Source organism: Phyllostomus hastatus, unplaced genomic scaffold, assembly GCF_019186645.2.
Source record: "Phyllostomus hastatus isolate PE091 unplaced genomic scaffold, TTU_PhHast_1.1 phas_contig_29, whole genome shotgun sequence".
In the NCBI taxonomy this organism is placed as follows: domain Eukaryota; kingdom Metazoa; phylum Chordata; class Mammalia; order Chiroptera; family Phyllostomidae; genus Phyllostomus; species Phyllostomus hastatus.
In genome coordinates this window covers 4,833,959-4,858,512 of record NW_025333835.1, presented here as the reverse complement: position 1 = coordinate 4,858,512, position 24,554 = coordinate 4,833,959, and the positions used below count along the sequence as shown (strand labels likewise).

Sequence of the window (24,554 nt, the reverse complement as noted above, 5' to 3'; positions counted from 1 at the left end):
GGATACATTTTATTTTTAAGGTATTAAAAAATAAGCAATGTCCACACAAAACTGTATACAAATGTTCAAAACAGCATTATTCATTATAGCCCAAAAGTGAAAATAACCTAAATGTCTATTAATTGATAAAGTCATAAATAAAACATGATATACCCATACAATGGAATTATTTGGCAATAAAAAGAAGTGAAGTATTGATATATGCTACAACATGCATGCCCCTTGAAAACATTATACTAAGTGGATGAAGTGAGACATGAACAACCACATATTCTATAGTTCCGTTTACATGAAATGTCCAGTATAGGCAGATTTAAAGAGGCATATAATAGTGAGTAGTTGCTTAGGGTTGGAGATGAGGTAGGGGATTGACTGCTAATGGGCTTTCTTTTAGGGAGGACAAAATCATCCTAAAATTAGATTTTGGTGATTATTGCACAACTTTAAGAATATATAAACTAAGTAAATAAATTGTACACTTTAAGTGGGCAAATTGTGTGATGTCTGATTATATCCCAATGGAGCTGTTAAAACATAATTTTTAAAAGAATCAATAACTAGGGATACCTGTGGAAATGGATCTCAAGCCTAACTTTCTTCTCATTTCATATTCGTTGTAGTCCAAATAATTGACCACAATGGCCTTTTTGCTAGGGTGAGTTGGGAGGACTATGACTTTATTAACACATGTTAGAATGGTAAAGTTGAGCCATTGTTTATCTAAATTAACAGCACCAAGCAGCTGTTTCAGTTAATCAGTGTAACTGCAAAAGTCACCATGAGTGCTCAGTTCTTTCAGCATTTTAAAAGAATGGTCTTAATTTGTTAAAAATAATACCTTTTCTCTTTTAGCACTTTCCTTTTAAAATGTAACCCTATACCCCTGGCTGGTGTGGTTTAGTGGATTGAGTGCCAGCCTGCAGACTGAAAGGTCACTGGTTCTCCGTCAGGGCACATACCTGGGTTGTGGGCCAGGCAATCGATTGATGTTTTTCTTCCTTCCTTCCTATCTCTCTAAAATGAATAAAATCTTTTTTTTTAAGTAACCCTATAAGGTTTCTTAAAATATGATTTTCATTAAAATTGTTAGATCAGCTTTAAGAGATTGCCTTTTAAACATTTATTTTCTATTTTTAAAATCCTTATTAGAAGCCCTGGCTGGCATAGCTCAGTGGATTGAGCGCGGGCTGCGAACCAAAATGTCGTAGGTTTGATTCCCAGCCAGGGTACATGCCTGGGTTACAGGCCATAACCCCAGCAACCACACATTGATGTTTCTCTCTCTCTCTCTCTCTATCTCCCTCCCTTCCCTTTCTAAAAATAAATAAATAAAATCTTTAAAAAAATCCTTATTAGAAATAAATGAATCATTATTAAATACATCATAGGTTCAAAATGGCTACAGAGAAAGGGAATATGAAGTTGAGCAGGTGGTAATACTTTTGCTTTTACATTCTGAGAAGGCCAAGGTTTTTTAGGGAAGCATTCCTGGTATCTGCATTAACAAGTTTCATAGTTTCTCAACTCCTGTGTGTATGCGCATAGATTTAATTTGACTTGTGCTGTTGACTGTTAGGATTTCATAAAAATTCATTTCATTTCCCTTTCCAGATTTTGTCTTACTGTTGTGTGTATGCCGAAGTGTAATTCAGGCTCAACCACTTGGGTGTTGGCTGGTTAAGTTCCACTTTGTTTTATGTATGAGGAAGCTGAGACTCAAGGATGATAAGGTACCTTGATTGGTTGTCTCACCAGTTACTGAAAAGTTTTCCAGTTGGAACTCAACTCTCCTGATTTCTCTTTTAGTAAAATATCTTCGTTTTCTAGCTTCCAACCTCTATCTTTTCAAGTGTTACACTGAAGAATAAATATCTTCATTGAACATCACTTTTTTTTTTAGAATTGGTTTAGAATTGTGTTTTTTTTTTTAAGTATTGATCTATTAAGATTAGAAGAGGTGGTTATCCGTGTGGTATAAATGGAGGGAGAAAAAAAATTTAAGGCAACTTTTCTTTTGGGCCACTTGTTTTCTCAAGTTAACAACAAAAATCCAATTTATTGCTCCTATTGTAATTAAATAACAATAAATGTGTCCAGATCTTTTTTTAACAAAAGGCAGCAAATAGCACTAGGACTCTGACTTAGTGGATTTTAGAAGAGGAATGCCAAGGTCATTGGAAATTAAATCTTTCAGGATTGTCTCTCACATGGACTACCAAGTCTCTTAATCTCCTTGCTTCCTGTGTGGCCTTCTTAGGATCCATTCTCTGCAGGTGAAAGAAAACATAGGTATCTCTCCCTTATTAAAACTCTCCAATGCTTTCCACTGCACGCAGAATAAGCTTCCAATTCCTTTCTTGGCTTTCAGAGCCTACAGGATCTGGCCAATGGTTGTTTACTTCTCGGAGTTTATTTTTTCTTACTTTCTCCTATTTCCCTCCTCAAACGTAATTTACGGCCTTTGAATTAGTGTCTTACTTTGCTTGGAACTCTTTCTTCTGATATTTGTTATACAAATTACCATTTCAGTGTCTCCTCCTCAAAAGGGCCGCATAGCCACCCAATTACAATCACCATCACATCACTCATATATGTTTATTTCCTTTGTATAGAGCGTAACGCCAAAAGATATTTTTCCTTTCTTCTCTCTCCCACCTTCCCTTCCCTATAAGCTCCTTGGACCCTAGACTTATTTGTCTTCATCGCTGCTGAATTGACAGCCTGGAGTAATGACTAACATATGCAGGAACTCAACAAACATTTGCTGAGCAAATGAACATATGAACACACCCTTTCTTCCCTGCCGGTCTCCCGAGAGGGCAGAACTCATAACGAGGATACTCTTAAAAATGTCTTTTTTACGTATCATGTATTTCCACTCTTGAGGAGCAGATGTCCTTGAGGAGACTACACTTGATTTACGATTCTAAGTGGAAATAATCACACACTAGCTTTTTAATCTAGGGTTTGCTTTCTCGGTGACCAATGCGTTTACTTCCCAACTCCAAGGCCGCGTAAAGATGTCCGGGTGAGCAATAGGGCCCAGAGATTCCTTGTGGAGGTTTAGATGGGCCGTAGGACTAGTGCGCTGAGTGGTCCTCCTTAGAGATGCTGAGCAGGGGCGGAGCTACCCGGGAAGGGTGAGCCTTACGCGAGCGCTCAGATTTGGTGCGGGTGCCGCTTTGGAAAGGGTCCGGGAAATCAGAAGAGAGCAAAGCTCATCTGTAGCGAAGGACTCCCTCGGACCCTAAAGGGTAAGACTAAGGTCGAAGGAAAGGAGGCAGGGCCTGAAACCAGACCTGCTCAGCAAGACAAGGATTGGTATTTTGCCAAAGGAAAGGGTTAAGTGGTTTCCGAGGAAACGGATCAGGAAGCGCGCAAGACGTTCGCCGCAGGTTCGTAGGTCAGCTTCGAGTTTAAAGCTCCCACGGCTGTGCGGGTTCTGGCCAATGGAGAGGCCGCCTCCGGGTCACGTGACGCGAGGGCCCCACTCCGCGTGCTGCCGTGGAGCACGTGGGAAGGTTTATCATTTTCTTTCTTTGCTTTTCAATAAACCCACCCACTTTTACGCGGGCTTGGTCACGGAGTTCTTCTCGCGAGAGTGGGTGGGAAGCGTGGGGGCTAGGTAGTGTTGCGGGCTGCAGCTGCGGCGGCAGCAGCGGCGGAAGCCGGGGGGGGGGGCCTGGGCGGGGGCGGGCCACGGGGCGGGGAGGGTGGGGTGGGCCCGGGGCCAGTGCGGGTGGGGCGCTCGCCTACTCTGCAGCTCGCGCGGCTGGTCGTTGCCGGCTGGTGTTATGCCTTTGAGCTGTGGAGGCTGCGGTCCTCAGGTGAGCCGAGTGCGGATCTTCTCGCGGCGTAAGCTTCGGGTGGCGGCAGGGTGTGGGGCCGCGATGGATGGAGCGGCCCAGTTCCGGGACCCCTGCCCTCTGCCTGCCTGCAGTCCTTGCTCTGACTTCGGGGCTGCGTAGAACTGCGTCTTCGCTGGCGATGGGAGGAAGACCAGAGGAGCAGGGCAGAGGGAGTAAACCTGGGGCCAGGGGCGGGGGTGTTCAGGGGATCGAGCCGAGTCTTCCAGGGGCCGGGAGTGTGGCCAGGAAGCTGCAGTGCCTCTGAATGACAAGTTTAGTTGAGCCGTGTTCCCCCGGTGGGTGGTGGGGCGTGTGCCTAGTTTGCGTTCGTGGTGCCTGCCCGGGGGAGTGTGCAGGAGGGAGAGGACGTCGCACTTTGTCCCGGAACAGCAGCATCCTTCACTGTCAGAACTCTTGGGCGCCGCAACCAGGCGCAACTCAAGTCTGTGACAGAAACAGAAGGCGTCAAGCAGCTCCTCCGAGTGTTGAAATCTGTATTTTCTCTAAGGCTATTAATGGCTTAAATGCTGGCCATCCAATATCTGAATGGATTGGATATATCGTCTGTTATTTCAGGCACCTAAACTGCTTTATTAAAAAAAAAAAAAAGCTTACGAAACGTGACCGAAAGTCAGAAAAACGTTCGCAAAATGACTATGGGAATGGAATCTAAACTACCACCGTGGTACGATTTGGTAACAACTCTTTTCTACTGCTTACCCTGTCCTCTAAAAGCTTATTAAGCTGAAGGTGATTTATCTTAAGATGTTAAGGAAATTGCAGGATGAGAAATACTGCTGAGACATCTAACGGCCTTAGTGGTAACACGAGTTAAAAATTCTGGTTCTCTTCTCAGCTTTGTAGTTATTCAGTACCTTTTAAAACATGTGAGTGTTTTTTGGCCTCGTTAGAGATGTTACAGTGATTGATACTGATTTTATTATGTGTGGAAATACTCAAAGACTTCTCAATAATGCAAAGATGCTTTTAACGCCTTGTTTACCATTTTAGAGGAAATGGAAGCACAGTTCCCAGTATGATTAGTGACATTTAAAATGGTGCAATTTATTGAATCTTTTTAAACACACAGTCACTTTTTTTTCAAGCAGTGTCTGGTTTTCATACTTTTTATGTTCTTCCTAGCAGCACTGATGCAAGGGTTGACAGTGAATTTCACTGTTAGTTGTAACTGTTAACAGCAGTTTATGAGAGATTAAAGAATGTAGGGTAGTCAGAACAAATGGGATTCCAAGCCAGACTGGTAACTTGTGATTAGTGTATGTACCCACGTAACTGCATTATTGATAAGGGCTAGTGTCATATGTCCCAGTCATTGAGAATATGGGGCATGCCAAAGACGAACCACAGATTCACCCGCTTCTGAACTCCCGGGTAAGTCTAGAAGCTGAAGCCCTTTGCCTTGAGAGGCTATAAGGAGCGTTTATTTAATATGTATATGTGTACCTATTATATGTATTTTAATTCTAGGAACTTAGTGCCTGGAAAAGGGAATCAAACCCAGTCAGATGATACATTATTGTTCCTTTTAAGGGAAGTTTTCACTTAAAAATAATGGAGTTCTGTTTACACTTGGAGAAAATGTGAAAAACTTAGGAAATTTTTTTTTGAGAAATGGGAAAAAGAGACTCATCTATATTAAAAAAAGTGTCTTCCCATTCTGTATTGGCAAACTGATTTTCAAAAATAGAAAAACAGAATTTTTTTTGCTGGTCTCTAAACCTTTTGGCAAGGGTGTCAGGCTTTTAGGATATAAGTATTAGTTGTTTTGTTTTGTCCTTGAAAAGTAATAGAAGTAACTTTGGGTAGGATAATTATTTAGGTATGCTGAATTTGCTCTTTTTCTGTCAAGTCACCTGCTTTCTAGTAAGAAAATCACTAGGAGGGAACAAGCAGTGGGGGCAGGTCAGGAGAAGGGGACAGCTGGGCCTGGGCTGGAGTTAAGGGTGTATAAACTGGTGAAGTGGGGAAAGGAAAGAAAATTACTAGTTTAAAAACAGACCAAACAGATCCATATGTACTCATTCTGCCCTCTTTATATATAAAAGTTCAATTTATTTAAAGCTATTGACTAGAAGTTAAGACATTTGAAATATAGGGTGGGCAAAGGTAGGTTTACTGTTGTTTGTATGGAAAATAATAACACAAGAATAAACTGTTTTGCATACTCACAACTGTAAACCTACTGTAAACTGTAAGCCTCACCCTGTATATATACATTAGAAACTTAGAATGATAAAAGGAGAAAAGTTAACATGGGGAGAAATAAATAATGTAGTGGCCTGAAACAGAGGATTTTTACTTGAGTGAAAATGAGGTATATTGCAACGAGTTTGGGCTTTGGAATCTGGCAGATCTGTTAATATTGCTGAGCCTCTTTCTCCTCACCCTGAAAAGAGAGTTAAAGCACCTAAAAAGTTATTGTGAAGCACAAAGTAGCTGCTTTCTCAGTGTTTTTCTTTGACCTCTTTTAATTAAGGCTTGAGGATTATTTGGCTGCAAGGAGCAGAAACGCACTCGAATTGACTGACTTAAAAAAGGTATTTGTCAAACAGTTGGAGGACCACCTTTGAAGTTATTGCATGAAGACTCAGTGTTTTGGGAACCAGAAAATCTTCAGGGGGTTAGTCTTCCAGTTTTTCTCTGGAAAACACGTGCCCTTACGTCTCTGCTACTCAGTTCTCTTTTACTCTGTACTCTGTTAATGTCTGTTCTAGTTTTTCTTTTTTTTCCCCAGATGTCCCTCTCTTTAAAGATCTTGGTTTCTACTTCCCTACAACTTTGGTTTGCATGAAACTTTGATTTGTCATGGTGCTAACACCAGACTCACTTTGATATTGCAGTTCTCAACGAATACCTTTATATCTTAGTCCTGAATTTCTGAAGAGAGATCCCAGTTGGTTAAATACCCACTTCTAGTCCATTAGCTGAGGGGGAAGAAAGATGGGAATGGGAAAATGGATGGAGAGGAGACTTCAGTGTGTCTCACAGTTGGTACTTTTTTAGAGTGGGTACTGAAAGTTTTTTAAGAAAGAGGTGTAGGCAGGGAGGAAATGAAGGGTATCTCTGGTATATTTAATGCACTGCAGTTTTAAGTTTTTCTCTTAGTACTGCATTGAACTTGCTCACAGCAGTGTTCTCAGGACAGAGTCTCCTAGGTGTGTGAGTTAGGACAATATGTAACTGATTTGTGCCTCATTTTCCTTAGATGCAAAATGGGTATGATAACAGTAACTTCCGTTGTGAGAAATATGAATTCTGTTTAACAGCATTTAAACAGTGCCTGGCTGGCACTATGTAAGGATATATATATTATTACTGAGCACATATTTTGGGAGGTACTGTGATAGGGGCTTCTACAGCATTCAGAGATGAAAGAATGTAATTTCTGCCCTCAGGAGTTTAGAATTCTAGTGATGACCACTCCATACTAAAAACTGCATCTTGCCTTTTAATGACACTAAATTCTTACAAATCTACCTTGCCTGTTTTCATACTCCTATTTATGTGTGGTTCTTAGTTTACCTGTCTAGGAACCTTTATTATGGTTGTCCCCTTAGATTGTCTCTGATCCTCTCTTCTTTCCCAGTCTCTGGGATCAGCTTTCAAACTCTGTATATGCAGGTGATTCCTCAAGTAACGTCTCTAGTTCTGACCACTCCAACAGATTGTGTATTATTTAGGATATTATATTGACATCAAACACTATCTTTCAGTTACCCTGTAATTGGCAAAAGTTCAACTTTCCTTCCAGCTCCTCAGGCTTGGAACTTTTCTTTTTTTTATGCCTTTTGTATCTTATCAGTTAATAGGTTCTGCAAAGGCTTCTAGAATTTTTTTTTTTTTTTTTGTCCCAAGCACTGGACCATCTGCAGAGCAGATCTGTGCATTCATCCCTGCTACTGGCAGCTTAGGATAGAGCCTTATTACTATTTGCAAGAGCTGCTTAAATACTTTTCAGCAATAAAGTCTTTTAAGTCAAGGAGTCATAGATGTCACTGATTAAGAGAAATGTGTCCTTCAGTTAAAATTCTGACCTTATTGTTTGGTTAAAAGTAAGCTTGTAGATGGGGACAATAAGATTAATAACATGATTTCAACTTCTAGGCTATATTCAGAATATTCACATTGAAAGCCAGCCTTAAGATTTAAATTCTTTTTTCTTTTTATAGTTGTGTTTATTGTTGGAGTACAGGAAGTTCTGGAGTCATAGCAGTTCACACTTAGTGCTTTCTCAATTAGACCCATGTTATTATTTAAATATCAATTACTGGCAAGATTCAGACATACTTTAGAAGTAGATTCCAACCTGGAATGCAGTAAGAAGATCAGTAACTTTTCTCCATTTTCTCTTTCTTTGAGAAAACAAAGGTGGCAGAACAAATATCCTTGCATTAATTTTTCAGCAAGTCATTAGTTAGGTGTCCCATACTATTTTATCTTTAAAGATATCAGTCTTCCCACCAAACGCTCCTCGGAAATTCATCTCCTTGATGAAATTTTCCTTTGCCTTACAGCTGGTTCAACTTGTAAATATATGTTTATGTATTATTATGGGTAAGGCCTTTGGGGAATGCTGAGATGAATAAGGCATGGCCCTAGAGTGTAAGCTCCATGAGAACAGGGATTTTTCACTGCTGTCTCCCAATCACTTACTTAGAGTTGAATGTTGTTAGTATTTACAATTCAGAGCATGTATGAAATTGCAACAATGTAAATATAACTGTTACTTAGGCACCTTAGTCTCAAGTGTCAAAATAGAGCAATGGCAATTGTGTTTCTTGCTTCAGGCTCCTCAGATATTTGGTGATGTTTGGGGACATTTTTAGTGCTACTGGCACCTAGTGGGTAGAGGCCAAGGATGCTGCTAAATGTTCGACAGTGCATTGGAGAGTCTCCACAACAAAAAATTGTCTGACCCCAAAAGTCCATAATGTTGAGATTGAGGAATCCTGTAGAGGTACAAACAAAATGTATACTGTGAATGCAGGAATGTTATTGATTCAGGATTGAAAAGTAGTAACCAATAGCTGTGATAGCTTTATAAGTCAAACAGCAGGTCTGTACTCAAGGAAGGAGCTAGCATTTGAATTTCTATTGTATTATATGTACTGGTTTTACATACAACGTGGGGCAAAAGTAGGTTTACAGTTGTGAGTGGGTCAAACGCAGAATTTGTTGTATTGTTATTTATTATTTCCCATATGAACAACTTTTGCCCCACCCTTTGTATTGTTTCATTGCACCCTTTGTATTGTTTCTTGCATTCTTTCATTGCAGTCCTGTGAAGGTGAGCCTTAGCTTTCTCACTTGCAAAAAGGGGGTAGTATCACCTCTATGCCACAGTTTGCTTATTAGGTATTACTTTGTTTTATGTTTTTAGTGGTTGCTTTGGGCTCTACAAGATAACTTTGTCAGCATCACTTCTCTTACAACATAGGAACTCTCAGCAGTGTTTGTGCATCTACAACCCACCATATCCTTTGTGTTATTTTTTCATACATTTTGCTTCAAATATGTGTTGTAAACCCTATAATACATTGCTCTTAATTTTAGTTTAAATGGTTACTTTTAAAAGGGATTTTAAACAGAGAAAATATCTCTTAAACTACCTTTATATTTACCATTTTAGCCACTTGATTCCTTCAGTTAGTTCTAAATTTCTGACTGGTATTGTTTTTCTTTTGCCTGAAGAATTTCTTTTAACAGATATGTGTTCTAGTGGTGGTTCTGGTGATGAACTATCACATTATTTTTTGGTTTGAATAAATTTATTTTGCTTTCATTTTGAAAGATGTTTTCATTGGGTATGGATTTTTTCATTGGGTTAGATTTTGTTCTTTTCTATTAAAGATGTTATCTATTGTCTTTTTTTTAATCTTAAAGTTTTAAGTATCATTCTTACTGTTAAAAAATCATTCAAAGTTATGTCAACCTTTAAGGATATGTTATGGAGTATTTAAAAGAACGTGTTTGGAAAACTGAACCATATTTTTCGTTGCCAGCGTTATGCTTTGTTCTTGGTAGAATCATCTTCGTTTTTTCATTTTACGTCCCAGTTATAAACCCTGGCCATGTTGACTTCTGTGGTAGTAAATTGATCTCGAAGAAAGTCAAGGTCTTCCTCAAGAGAATCAGGATTCTTTGTGGCAGTCAATAAATTCTTTTCCAGCAATGCCTGAGCTTCATCAGTATCATGTGCAAGCATTACCTTAGTCCCCAGCCACAGACACACTTGATTGGTAGGAGGAACTGAAACTTTGCAGTACAGGTTATCTGCCAGTAAGAATCTGGTCTCCAGTGAATTGGTGGATCCTTTTTTTCTTCTGCTTGTATTTTAGAATTTCTTTTTTTAAAAAAATATTTTATTTATTTATTTTTAGAGAGGGAAGGAAGGGAGATAGAGAGAGAAACATCAATGTGTGGTTGCTGGGGGTTGTGGCCTGCAACCCAGGCATGTACCCTGACTGGGAATTGAACCTGCAACACTTTGGTTCGCAGCCCGTGCTCAATCCACTGAGCTACGCCAGCCAGGGTGTATTTTAGAATTTCTAAAGTCTGCTTAATTTCAGGAACCCAACCTTTCAGCCTCCTTTTCTGTGGACTTATTTTATGGCTTGCATAGTTTCTGACAAGAAGTTTGCTGTCCTTCATTGTTCCTTTGCATGTAATTGGTACTGGTTGTTTTTAAGGTTTTCCTCTTAGGGGAAAATGCAGACAACTATAATTGAACAACAATAAAATAAGTAAAAACCCCAAAAAGACAGAAAAAAGAAGATTTTCCTCTTTAGCACTGGTTTTTAGCAATTTAATTTTGATGTGTGTGGGTGTGGGTTATTTTTTTTTAAATGTGTATTCTTCCCAGGGTTTATTGATCTTCCTTGGATCACTCATTTGATGGTTTCATCAAATTTGGAAATTCTGTATTATTTTGTCTTTCTATGTTGCCCTCACACTTTGGGACTCCAGTACCTTTTGAAGTGACTCGTTGCTGCTGTTGCTGCTGTTGGTGTTTAAGTTTCTTCTCACTGTGCTTCATTGTGGATAGTTTCTGTTGCTATGTCTTTGGACTTTTCTCCTGCAGTTTCTAGTCTGATGTTCATTAATTGCCTCCAGTATGTTTTTTATTTATTTATTCTGTGTCAGAATACAAGTACAGTAAAACACTTTGGTCCTCAATGAACTCACAATAGGAGGAAAGCATGCAAACAGTGATACCAGAAGAATAAAGGACAGACCACTTTGGGAACATAAAGGAGGTGGCTCCTGTTTGGGTAAGGACATGAGCCAAGCCTTCCTCAAGGACGGAGGCCCTTGAACTGATGCATTGAAGAGTCAGTATCAGTTCAGCTGATGCAAGAAAGCGTGGATGTGAGGGACATTTAGGAGGACGAAGGGTCAGGACTTGTGATTTACTGGATGTGGTGGTCTGTAGGGATTGAGGGAAAGGTCAGTTTCTAGCTTGGTTTGCTGGTTCAATTGGTTTACTGACTCTTCATGATGCAGAGAATACAGGAAGAGACTGTTTAGAGAGAAAGTTTCATTCAGTTTTTGAACATACTAATTTTGGAGTAATTGGGATATTTAGTCAGAAGTGCCTAAAAGAAAATTGAACATAAGAACCTGAAACTAAGGCGCAATAAGTGAGTTGAAGAGAAACATATTTAGAGAGTTACTTGCATAGTAAAAACCAGTAGAGATAAAATATCCTCAGAAAACTAAAAAGAATGAATACCAAAGAAGATAAGGTTGGAGGTCATAAAATATTAGTATTTAAATAACAAAGTATGAAAGAATTTAGGGAAGGTGAATAATGTAATGGCTAGAGAGATGGACAGATGTTTCTCAATCAGAAAAAGCACAGGGTACTTGTTAAAAATAAAGATTTCTCTTTTCTATGTAGACCTCCTGAGTCTGGATCTTCGGGGGTGAGAGAAGATGTTAGAAGTAAGCTGCTGCTTATGTGTACTGATATTTGAGAACCAGTGCAGCAGGAAGAGAAAGATAGGACAATATTGTTGATGGAAGACTAGGAAGGTGTTTCAGAGACTCCTTGGCTTGGTTAACTCATGCTATAAAAAGGTCAAGAAATAGATAATGGTGTCTCAAACATTTCTTAGTCCAGAGGAGAGGAGGAAAGACTTGGGAAATATTTTTTTCTTACTATAGAAAACTGTTTGCACACTCAGAAAAATAAAACACATATCTACCCAGATAAAAACAATGTTTATACCCATGTAGTATGTTCTTTTTTATATTACACATATAAGTACACACATGTAGTGATGCAGATTTTATACAAAATAGGGATAATGTGAACATGCTGGAACCTGCTTTTTTAATTTAATAACCTATCATCTTCCCATATTATATGACATTTTATAAAAAAAAATTTGGTTTTCATGAGTGACCACTATCATGAATTTAGTTTGCATCTGTCATGTTTCCTAGACATGTGTGCAGACATACACATAGGTGTGTCAGTTGTGTCTGCAGTTTTTTTTAAATCACAAGTAGAGTGCACACTATTTACACTGTTCTGTAACTTGCTTTTTCTATTAATATTTTGTGGACATGCTGTCATATCAGTATGTATTGATCCATTTCTTTCCAACAACTGGGTAATAGCCATATAAATATAATTTACTTGAATTGATGGGCTTCTAGATTATTTTTAGTGTTTCATCTTATTTTGTTTTAATGAATATTCTTTTACTTTCACATATACATGACTTTTGTGTGAGTGTATATGCAGGATAAAATGTGAAATTGCTGGCTCGAAGGCTAGGTGTAATTTATTAAGCATCCTATCCCTCTGTTTTCTGTACCCTTTAGAGTTGCTTCTTTAATTGCTTTAATTTGTTTTCTTTTGCATTTTGTGATATTTCTTAAAACTTTATCGGTGTTTGGTGTTTTCAGCAATATCTGTTTTGCTTTTTTGCTGCTTTTAAGGGATGTCGTAGTATTGTTTTATATCCTGTGTTTTTCCTGAGCTCTAAAAGCTCACTTTTGACTTGCTTGCCATGTTCATCTGTACCTTCTTGTCTCTGATCTGCTGTTTTAAAAAAATGATCTAGGTTTACTTTCGTTTCTTTGTCTATAGAGAAACACACTTAGTTTTCCTGTTTAGGACTCTTGTTTTATTCACCCAGAATAGGTCAGAAAGCCAAAAAGCATTAAGTGAAAAGTTTATTATAACACAAATATGTCCTAGGGGAAAGTACTGTATTTTTGTTCCTTTTGTGAAATCTGTCTAAAACTCCATTCTCTCTAATTATTTGAGATGGTGAAGAAACCCTGCTCTGCTCCTTTCTCCCCATCTGTCTTTGCATCAGTTCCAAAAGTGATTTTCTTTTGTTTGCTGTACCAGAAGTACAAGTCATTTAATCTCATGTGGGATTCACTTTTTGGGACCACTGCATAGATATTCTCTGGTCATTTTTTTTTCCTTTGTGAGATAATGGTTTTAAGTTAAACACAAAGTGATGGAGTAGAGTTCAGTAGATGTGTTTTTCTTCAGTGAGTGAAACAAAGTGTAGATGTGGAATTAAATTTAGTCTCTTTTTTATTAATATAAATTCTGAGGTAGTATACTGAAAATAAAGTGAGTTTTGGGTGGCATGATTATATTTGTCTGGATTTTTTTCTTTCTTTAGTTTATTCCTTCTTATATTGGTTTTATTTATTTAAAAAAATGTTCTTTCGTGGGTCCCTATTGGATTCTATTTGCTTTGAAAAGAGTAGTTTATCTAGGTCGTCTATTCAGGAATGTTGTAGGTAAAGTGAACTGGGGTACTTAGAGATGTCAAATCCAGGACATTGTCTAGGATCATCCAGACCTCCCAGCAAGCTCCTTGGAACTCTTTCTTTGTCAGGTGCACGATGTGGCGACCTTCAGGTGAGCAGCTCATCTAGATAATTGGTCGCTTTCTTTCCCGGTGAAACCTCCAGTGACTTAGTGTTTAATCTTTGCTCATATTAGCCAGCAGCTGCAAAGGTGATAGCTTTTTCCCATCTCTTTTCTCAGCTCCACCCTTACAAGAGTCAGAGAAAGTAAAGATGCTTTGTGTGTCTGACCTTTAGCATTGTTTTTAAATGGCTGCCATTGCTATCTTAGGAATGCACTCTAGGCTATTTAGTTACTCTCCTTTTTCTGGCATCTTGAGTGCTTATTTTTCTCTCTTATAAAGTGTGATGGACAGCTTTTCATGCCTTTATACACTATAGAGGAGTGGTTACAGATCTAGATATTAGTTTGACAGTTTGGATTTGAGTCTTAGCTCTACTGCTTGCTGTGTAGGCCTGGATAAATTGCTTAATATCCCCTTGCCTGTTCTTCTCATTATAAACTTGGAGTACTACTGTGCCAGTTCTGAGGCTTCAGTGAGATGTTGATGTAATACTCTTAGCAAAGCACCTGGAGCTTTCTAAATTTTAGTTAGAATCTTAATGGTCCAGAATCATTGTTTCCTTTGATGATTCCCAGACGTAGAATTGCTGTGTCATAGGGGAGGAATATTTTCAGTGTTATGACATGCATTTCAAAATTGCCCTCCAGAAAATCGGTGTCAGTTTGCTCGGGTACTGAGTTTGAGAGTTTTGCTTTTCTGGAACCCTGTGTCGACCTCTGTATTATGTTTTATTTGAAGTTTGAAGCAAGTCCATTTGCCTCTAAGAACTTCTGGCAATTGAAGAGAACTCTGGGGGCGGGGGGAGAGTGAGTAGGCTCCTGGGACAAATAAAAGGATTATTTATTTGCTTTGGTCATATAAATCTTTACATTTATACTTAAAAAAAAAATCCTCATCCAAGGATGCATTTATTGATTGGAGAGAGGGAGAGAGGAAAGGAGAGAGAGGGAGGAAGAGAGAAACATATACACCATGTCCCAATGGGGGACTGAACCCACAACTTTTTGGTGTACAGGATGATGCTCCAACCAATGGAGCCACTTGTTTAGGGCAACATTTTATTTTGATAATTTTGGTCCTCTTGTTCATTTTGCTCCATAAGTAAGTATTTTAATTTTTTTTTACATATGTTTCATAGTTTCTAAACTACCTCATATAAATTATTTTCCACTTGATTCTTACAATAAACCTGCCATGTAAGTCAGGTAACACAAGTATATATTGAGGAAATAGATCCAGAGATGATTGCAGTTTACCTAGAGGAAACAAAGCTAATGAGAGGTAAAACAGGGACAGAAATGGTACTTTTCTGAATCCTGATGTATCATTCTTTATCTTGCCCTGTTGGGACCTCTGTTGTTTTTCTTACTGTACTATACTTCTTCAGTTCCAGTCATTGATCAAATTTTATTGTTAGAGAAACTACTACGATTTATCTAACTCAGGATAGTATACCATCGTAATTCTTTGTCTAAAAATTAGAATCTAGTAATCTCTACAGGAAGGTGTGCGTGTGCACACACTTCAGTTTTATCTCTATAATATGAGAATGTAAAATTAGAACTCCACTAAAATTCAGTGATTTTTTTCCAGTTCTAGATTGAAGTTTTGTTTTCCATATAAATTTCTTTATAATAAAAAATTTATGTTATAATCAAATGTCCTTAAAATTTCTACTAGGTCTTAAAATGTCTTAAGACCTGTTTGATTGAAACTATACCATTTCTTAAATCTTTATTGAGTCAAATTTTTTGTTATTTAATGATTTAGAATTCAATTCCCATTCCCACCTTTCACTGTAATAAAACATTTTCCTGCCTTGTTCTCCCCTGTACCAATAGCATGTAATGCAAGTACATTTTGAATGAGTGAACAAGTTACTGTGGTCAAATGTCGATACTGAGTGGTTAATGCTGAGTTGATTTCAGCTCTCAACGGTATTTTATTAAAGTATTGATAAAAAGTTAAGACTTAGAGGTTCTCCTAAGGGGTATATGTGTGTGCACGTGTTTTAAGTACTGTTCATCATTAAACTTGGATGTTTTTTGAACTCTAATCATTGGTATGCTGTTAAGATTACTGTATAAGGAATTTGTTTTTGTTTATCTGATTTTAATTTGAAACGTACAGATTTCACATTTTTATTTATATATTATCAAACCTTCCTGCCCAAGAAGTAAGAATGTATGGAGCATTCACAGTTGCTATAGAGACAGAGTGACTTTTGGGAGACAAGAAGGCTGGGAATCTTTTTGTGATATTCTGTATTTTAGATTTAAAAGGTTTTTCCAATATTTTTATTGAGGTTTTCAAAACTCTTATTTGCAATAAAAAGGACAGTGAGATTAAGTATAAACTACTTACTAATAATATACTACTACTAATAATATTGAACCTAAAAAGATTTTCATAATAATTTAGTACCTTATTAAGCCACCAATATTAACACATTTTTCAAGGGTTCATGTTGGTTTACTAAATAAATTTTTATGGTTCAGAACTTTTGTTTTTATTTTTTAAAATGTCTATGTTTAGTGACCAAGTCACTAAAGTTCATAAATTGTTTTCTTTTAATATGTGTTCTTTACGTGTTTTATAGATTAACTCTTCATTAATACATACAACAGCAATATAGTTATGGCGACCTTCCAGACTTTCAGAAACATCCACATGAAGACTAGAGCACCTGTCAGAAAAGTAAGTTCTTTATATTAGACTGCTTTTTGTGATAGTTTTAGTAAAAATGATCTTTCTTTTTGTTAAAGCAGCTATGATATTGTTTTTAAATTAATCTCATTAAAATTAGTAACATTAAAATGCTGCAAAGATTGGAATAGTGACAATAGTGATAGGAAATCATGAAGACATTGAACCTTGTTACATAAAGATCACAGTGTCTCCCCATTTCTTCTCAGCAGATAGTTTTCTATCTTATTTTTAGCAGCATGAGTATCAGGTGTAAATTTTCTTATATACCTTTAGTTCTGCCCCAAACTATTACCATCCATCCATCCATCCATGTCTCCTTTCCCTGGGGATAGAAGGACTGAAGGCATGTGGCATTTTGGTGGCTAATTTACCCTGTAGCAGCGTCACCAGTCTTGCCCTGCTCTCATCTCAAGACGTCTGTGCCAGCACAGAGCACACTGCTTATGTCCACTTTGCCAGGGGCATTGCTGTCAGGTGTGTTAGAGGGCTTCCACCTTCTGCCTTTATGGGCACTCAGCCACTTTCACCTCTCTGTTGGTGTTTTCCCCTTATTCATTCAGCAAATGTAAATTTGAGTGTTTATTATAGGTCAGGTCCCATGCTAGGTATTAGATAATAAGTAGTGAGCAACTTTCTATTTTCTGTACACTATAGAATATTATATTTTTTTCATATTAGCAACAGGGCCTGTAGCTTTAAATTAATAATCAAATTGTACTGATTGCTTTATATTAATAATTATACACACAAAATGTAGTAATAAGCTAATGACCTTGTTCTTTAAGCATAATACCTGTTTGACTTGAATTTACCAATACATTCCTGAGATAAGGAATTAGGCCACAGCTAAAATTTCGTACTACTATTTTAATGTCTTTCATTATTCAGCTCATTATCCATATTAGGCACACAGTAAAGGTTTGCTTTGAATTCACTTGAATACTTGGACATTCTTTTAGATAAAAGTATGTGAATCTAAATACCATACACTATTTATGTATATGTGTGTTATGCCTACACTTACACTGCTTTTGATCCCTTTTCCTGGTATGGCTGAATGCCAAAAATACTTCCTAATGGCTTATGTGGGAAATGAAAGGTGTTGTTGAATTCTCTAGATTTTCTTTTACTTTGTGTTAAAAGTAGAGGTACATTAAATATTTATTAGGAACCAAGTGTTGGGAAAATCAAAGAGAGTTATACTTTCTACTCTATTTTTAAAAAAACATTTTATTATGAAAAATTTCAAGCATATTGAAAATTTAAAAGCATAGTACACCAAGACATAAGTCTGAATACCAAATACTAGTGTTCAGCAGTTGTTAATATTTTGTGTTATTTGGTGTGTGTTTGTGTTTTACTATTTGGCAGAAGTATTTGAAAGTTAAACTCTTAGTATCTCTTTACCCCTGAACACTTGAGCATGCTTCTCCCAAAATAACATCTTCCCACATAATAATACCATCATTACATCTAAAAAATTAAATATAATCCCCTTATATCTCATACCCAGCCATATTCAGATTTCCTTTATTACCTCTAAAATGTCTTTTATAGATTTCCCCCTTCCAGCTCCTATTTTGGATTCATTTAAACTCCTAGGCCTTAAGTTACATTTGATAGTTATGGCATGTTTACATTTCTTTGGTCTGAAAATTTCTTCTCTTTTCATTTATTTGTAAAATTTAAAAAATTATTTCATTTTTTAACAGTAAACATAACTGAAGACTTTTCCTTCATAGTAAAACAAAAACTGAAGCTTACAACTGGATCATGAGGCCGTTTTTCTTCTTATATTCTCCCAGTTCACAATGCTTACATCTCTTTTTCTTTTTAAAGATTTTACTTATTTAATTTTAGAGAACAAAAGGGAGGGAGAAAGAGAGGGAGGAACATCAGTGTGTGGTTGCCTCTTGTGCCCTCCCTACTGGGAACCTGGCCTGTAACTCAGGCATGTGCCCTGACTGGGAATCAAACTGATGGTGCTTTGTTTTGCAGGCTGGCATTCAATCCACTGAGCCATACCAGCCAGTGCTCTCTCTCTTTTTTTAATTTGTATTTTTTCCCTTACCATTTAGTACCCTTTTTTTAAATTTGTATTTTTTTCCCTTACTATTTAGTCCCCTTATGCCCACCCCAACTCCCCACCCTCCCTGAAATCACCACACTGATGTCCATGTCCATGAGTCCTTTTTTCTTTTTGCTCAGTCTCTCTGCCCCCTCACCTCACCACCCCACTTAGCTGTCATCCTGCTATTTATGAATCTGTCTCTATTTTCCTTGTTAGTTCAGTTTGTTCATTAGATATGAGTGAACAAACATATGAGTGAAATCATATGGTGTTTGTCTTTCTCTGACTGGCTTATTTCTCTGAGCATAATATTCTCCAGGTCTATCTATATGTCACAAAGGGTAAGATTTTCTTCTTTTTTTTTTTTTTTTTACGGCTGAGGAGTATTCCATTGTGTAAAATGCTTGTATCTCTTGAAGTTAGTATTCTCTTAGAACTGCAGTTGGGCTCAACACATTCAAACCTGTGCAAAATTCTTTTACACTTTTATCCTTTTTCTGGGAAATTGGCTTAGTATGCCCACCATAGCTACTCATTCTGTCAGAATGCTGCTTTCCCTGGGTATTCAGAGAATCCTTGCCCTTCTTGAACTGTGTCAATGTGGGGTCTTATATTTCTTGTACTGTGTCACTTTGTAGTGTGGTGCTTGCCACACTTCTTATAGAGAATCCCGACGTTTTCAGGAATGTTCGTCATGTCCATGAGAGTACTGTCGGCATGGAAGAATCCTCCCTTCCTCCTACCCCCTTTTTTTCTCTTTGAAATACCTTGGAGGCTGACTTCTTGAACAGGCTAGGTCGGTGTTTTGTGCAGTGATCCACATTGTGGATTTGTCTGGTTGTTTTCTCATATGCTATCTAATGTTTCTCTCTCTTCTATATTTTATACAGATTTAAAATTAGGTATAAAGGATTAATTAGGTTCAGGTTAAATATATTTGGCAAGAATACATTATAGGGTGATATGAGGACAGAATTTCAGGTTTTCCTATGATCAGCAATGCTAATATTAATCAATTGAGTAAGGTAGTAAGTCTGTCAGAGCTGTCCATTTTATAGTTTTTAGTTAGCTGATAATGTATGGGATGATACTTGGTTGTGTACATATATCTTGTTTTTTTTCCTAACAACCTTTCATCTGATATTTTTGGCATTTCTTGATACCCCTTTCCTGAATTTGTTATTTCCTGAAGTTGCAAAATGGTGATTTTCCTAATTTTCTCTCTGTCTTTACATTTATTAGCTGACATTCTTTTTAAAGAAAAGCTTTCTCTATTAACCTTAGATGAACCATAATATCCCTTATAAAGGCGGGGTAAATGCCCTTTAGTACCAACTTTCAGAGTAATAATTTAGTGGACTAGTCACCTGCGGTGGTGGCAACTAACTTTATTTCCCCTCATTCATTTGTTTATTTTTATTGCTCTGGACTTGTGAATTTTAAAAATTCTGTATTTTCCAGCCCTTTATTTATTTATAGTCATTTATTCATTGACTAATTTTTTTATTTCATGTTGTTCAAATTGTCTCAAACTTGGTTCCTGGGAGCCCCTGCCAGCTGGTCCCTATGTCCTTCTGTCTCAGGCTCATCGTTCTTTTGATTGCTGCCGTGATTTCTGCTACAGCAGATTGACCCCAGTTTCACCTTCTGCTTTCCCTACCTCAGACCTGGAATTGGCTATTTCTCCAAAAAACCCTGGATAGTATTTAGAAACCAAGATCTAGGTACTAGAAATGCCCATTGGTTTTTTAGAGTCATAAGTTTATATTGGTAGTTGAAGTTCAGATTTCTCATTTTAATTTTATTTTTTTGAGTTCATGTTCATATCTTAGCCTGAAAACCTCCACTCATTAATGAAAACATTTAAAATTTTGAATATTTTCAAGCTCACAGAAAAGTTGGGGGAAGAAAAGTACAATGAACTCCACATACACTTTTTCACCTAGATTCACTGTGTTAGTTTACGTTTTACCATAATCATCCTATCTCTGTGTTTATACACATGTGCACACATACATACACACATATACATTCAGACTTCCCTTCTGTTCATACACGCAGACCCAGGGAAAAATCCAGAGTGAAAAATCTACCTCTCTAAGCAGAGAGCAGGGAAAGACCAAAGAAAGAAGTAAGCCACTCCAGTTCAGCAGTTAACAGTTTATTAAAGGAAACATAGGCTCATCTTGGGCTGTGGCAAGAGGAAGTAGATAATCTCCGTGATACTTGGCAGGCACTAAAGAATTCTGTAGAACAGGGCAGGATGGATGAACACACTGGATTGGTCCCAGGTAAGGGAAAATGCCTTTTATGCTTGTCCAGGCAGGGCAGTGACCTGTTCCTGAAACCAGCACAGCATGGGGCATAGGGTAGTCAGATTGTCTCTGAGGGCATTTATGGGAAACAGTCTCCGTCCTGGCCGGTATCTAAATAGCTCAGGGTCTGGTAGCAGCCATGTCAGGAAACAGTCTCTCCTCCACAACTTCTGAAACCATATGGGAGTGGGGGCTGCAGACATTATTTTACTCTTCTTCTGGATATGTCAGCATGCATCTCTTAACATTGGCATCATTACCATTCCTCAAAAAATCATGAATTCAGTAACATCATCTAATATGCAGTCCATACACAGACTTCCCTAATTGTCTCAAATATATGTCCTTGTTACCTTTCCCTTGCCTCATCAAGGATCCAAGTAAGGTTCATACTCTATATTTGAGTATTGTGTCTTTGTAGTCTCCTAGTCCTTTTCAGTGAGTGGTCGAGATTCTTTTCTCATGATAGCAGATCTTTGGAAGTCAAGACCAGTTGTCTCGTAGAATCTCCATATTTGGAGTTCATCTGTGGTTAGGTTTAGAGCAGCAGCCCCCAAAGGTGATGTGGTATTTCCACTCTGTCAGGTCAGGAGATGCCAGGGTTGACCAGGCAGGTGGTCAAGGTTATAATAATCTCCAAGATAACGACACATAATCCTTTTGTAATTAATAAGTAATCTGCAGGGTGATTCTGTGAGACAATGTGAGTATCCTGTTCCCAGGTAGCTTTTAATCCAGTAGATTAGTATACAATGATGTTCCTTTCCTAAATCAGTAATTACATGGAGAGTTACAAAATGGGATTTTCTCATTTTGTCATCTGTCTATATTTGTTGACCAGCATTCTTATGTAAAGGTGCGCTCTTCCCCAAATCACCCTTTTATCTATCTCTTCTGTAGGTTTAAAAATAATTTAGTTGTTATAATCCACTACCATTTTTATTCTTTTATTGCCCAAGTTGTCCTGAATTAGCTGGTGGGAATTTCTTCAGGTTGGCTTCTGTATTCTTTTGAAATGACCTACGGTAATTCGTCTCTGAGCACTGTTTTGCATTCCATCACAGTGAGATGTTTCAGCCACGCTTCATACTTTTTCTACCTCAGACCTGGAACTAACCAATTTTCCAAGAAGCTCTAGCTCTTTTTATTGGTACATGGTATTTAGAAACCAAAGTGGGTGCTGGGTATGCTCGTTGTTACTGAGGGTCCTTACTTCTATAATCCTTCAATGAAAAAGTGTAGTATATATATTCAAAGAATCTTGAATTCATATTGATAGTTCACATTCAAATTTAACTACATTTTTCTTAACTGCTTTAATTTAATATTTGTATCTGTTCTTTCAGACTGAAGATTTCCACTAATTTCAGTTTATTAAAATTAGCACACATTTATTGAATTCATATACAGGATGGGGCAAAAGTAGGCTTACAGTTATTTGTATGGAACAGAATACAGTAATTAACAAATAACAGTACAAGAATAAATCTGTACTCATAGCTATAAACCTACTTTTTCTCCACCCTGTAGCATGTGAGGTATTGAAACGTAGGGAAACAAAATGAGTTAAATACATTTTACAGTCTCCGGCCCCAATAATTAAACCCAATGGTTTAATGGGTAGGAAAGACAGATACATAATGAAAACAGTAATTATATTATAATGTAGATTAAATGATCTTAATGTGCAGTAAATACAGTAGGAACTTTGAGAGTGGTTTATTCTGACCAAGAGATGGGAAATCTTCCCAGGTTTGGAATGGGTAGGATTTCTACAGGGGAAAATGGGGGAATAAGGATAGTTCCAATAGAAGAGCATATCAACAAATTAGAGGAAGGAGAGTTAGGTAGAAGGAAATTAATGTTCTACTTATGTCTGATTATAATGCGTATTATTTCCTTTATGTAACTTTTTCCTACCTGTGGTACTTTGTACTTACATCTTCTCCTGCCTAATCTGGAAGACCTTCCCTCACACTCATCATATGTCTGTCTTAATGGCCCTGGAAAGTCTTATTTGTGGTTATTTAGTCTGTTTTTCTCCATAACCACCTTATTACAGAGTAATTACTGTTGTTAGCATCCCTTTTACTGTAGCTTCCACAGCATCACACTCCTTATATAAATTGTTTCTTCTGTTCTGCCAATGACTTAGAAATCATGTATGCAGTCTATTAGGTTTTAATGTAGGGTAAGAGTAAATGAACTCAGTGAGTGTGAGGGCCTTGTGGTCTTCTAGCAGGGTGAATGCCTGGGTCGTTTTTTTCCCTCTTAGCTGGATTGAGTTCTTATTTATCAAAAGATATAGTAATACACCAAATGAATTATCAATTGGAGAGTTACTGACTCTCCATTTAAAACTAGAACATCTCCTGGATCTTTTATCTTGTCTAAGAACTAACTCAGTTAAGAATGTCTTTTATTTTCAGAGCTTCAGTGAAGATGTGTTCCAGTCTATAAAGTCTTTATTACAGAGTGAGAAGGAACTGTGCAGTGTATCAGCAGAAGATTGTTTAAAGCAGGATGAACATGCCAGTTTGACTGAGGTTTGACATACCTTCTGTACCCCTTCCTTATAAAGCACATGTATTTTCATAGAATTACATGATCTAGTTGTAAAATGGCTAAAATCTTTACATGTGAATATGTGTATGAGAAGTGCCTGGTTTAAATACCCACTAACATAACTGTCTCAGTGCACTGTAATGAGCACATTAATTCAATGTGTAGGCATTATTGGCCATTGGTCAGGCAGATGGTGCTGGATTAGATGATTCCTGCTATATTCAGTAACTGGTACTTTAATATTGAAGTTCTACTGTGAAACATGAAATATATACTTTTTTATAATCTTTTTTGGGTTATTGTTAGTTTTCTTGATTGTTTAAATTCAGTACTTTGATTCAAAGTGAAAAAGTAGTGATAAGTTTATTTTGCAATTAAAATATTTACTACTTGAAGACATACCACTTGCTCAGCTGTTTCTCTGCTACATCAATGTCTCCATTCTTTGAATTTATTACTAAAAAAGGTATTTTTATTCTGCAATATAACCACAGTCCATTAACATGTCTATGATGAGAGAGAGAAGGCCCCGGCTGGTGTAGCTCCGTGGATTGAGCATGGGCCTGTGAACCAAAGGGTCGCCGGTTCCATTCCCAGCTGGGGCACATGCCTGGGTTTTGGTCCAAGTCCCCAGTAGGGAGCCACACACTGATGTTTCTCTTCCTGTTTTTCTCCCTCCCTTCCTCTCTCTGTAAAAAACAAACAAACAAACAAACAAACAAACAAACAAACAAACAAAATCTTAAACAAAATAGAGATAAGGTGTTAGGTTATTGAATCTGAAAAATAAGGTATTTGATCATTAAAAATTTTTTGAAATCAGTGTACTGATAAAAATGTTGATTATCCCTATATTTGGGAATGATTTTCTTTCCTATTCCTTGAGAAACTGTTTGAAGCAGTTCCATAGGATGATGAGCATACCTTTCAGGCCTGTAGTGTTCTCTGACTGGAGACTGTTTTTGTATCAGCTCAATTTCTTTGGCCCTTGACTCATCTTATTTTTCCTTTTTCCTTTATTTTCATAAAGCTGAGCCACTCTTAATCTCCTCAGTTGTTGCCAAGTGTGACAAGTCTCCTGTGTCCTTCTGCCCTAGTTTTCTAACCTGTGTCTCTC

General features: G+C 37.4%; 1 protein-coding gene across 3 annotated transcripts in view; it reads left to right on the top strand.

The window, feature by feature from the left end:
• Positions 1-3,185: 3,185 nt before the first annotated feature.
• Positions 3,186-24,554, top strand: part of AKAP11 (A-kinase anchoring protein 11) — a 51,332-nt gene continuing 29,963 nt past the window's right edge. For 2 of the 3 annotated variants that reach the window (XM_045838882.1, XM_045838879.1), the window contains exons 1-3: positions 3,721-3,827; positions 16,377-16,474; positions 23,302-23,418. In XM_045838882.1, coding sequence (XP_045694838.1) covers positions 16,415-16,474; positions 23,302-23,418 — 177 coding nt within the window. In that variant the 5' untranslated portion in view covers positions 3,721-3,827; positions 16,377-16,414. Of the gene's footprint in view, positions 3,255-3,720; positions 3,828-16,376; positions 16,475-23,301; positions 23,419-24,554 lie in introns of those variants that run through there. The other variant, XM_045838880.1, reaches the window with a different exon arrangement.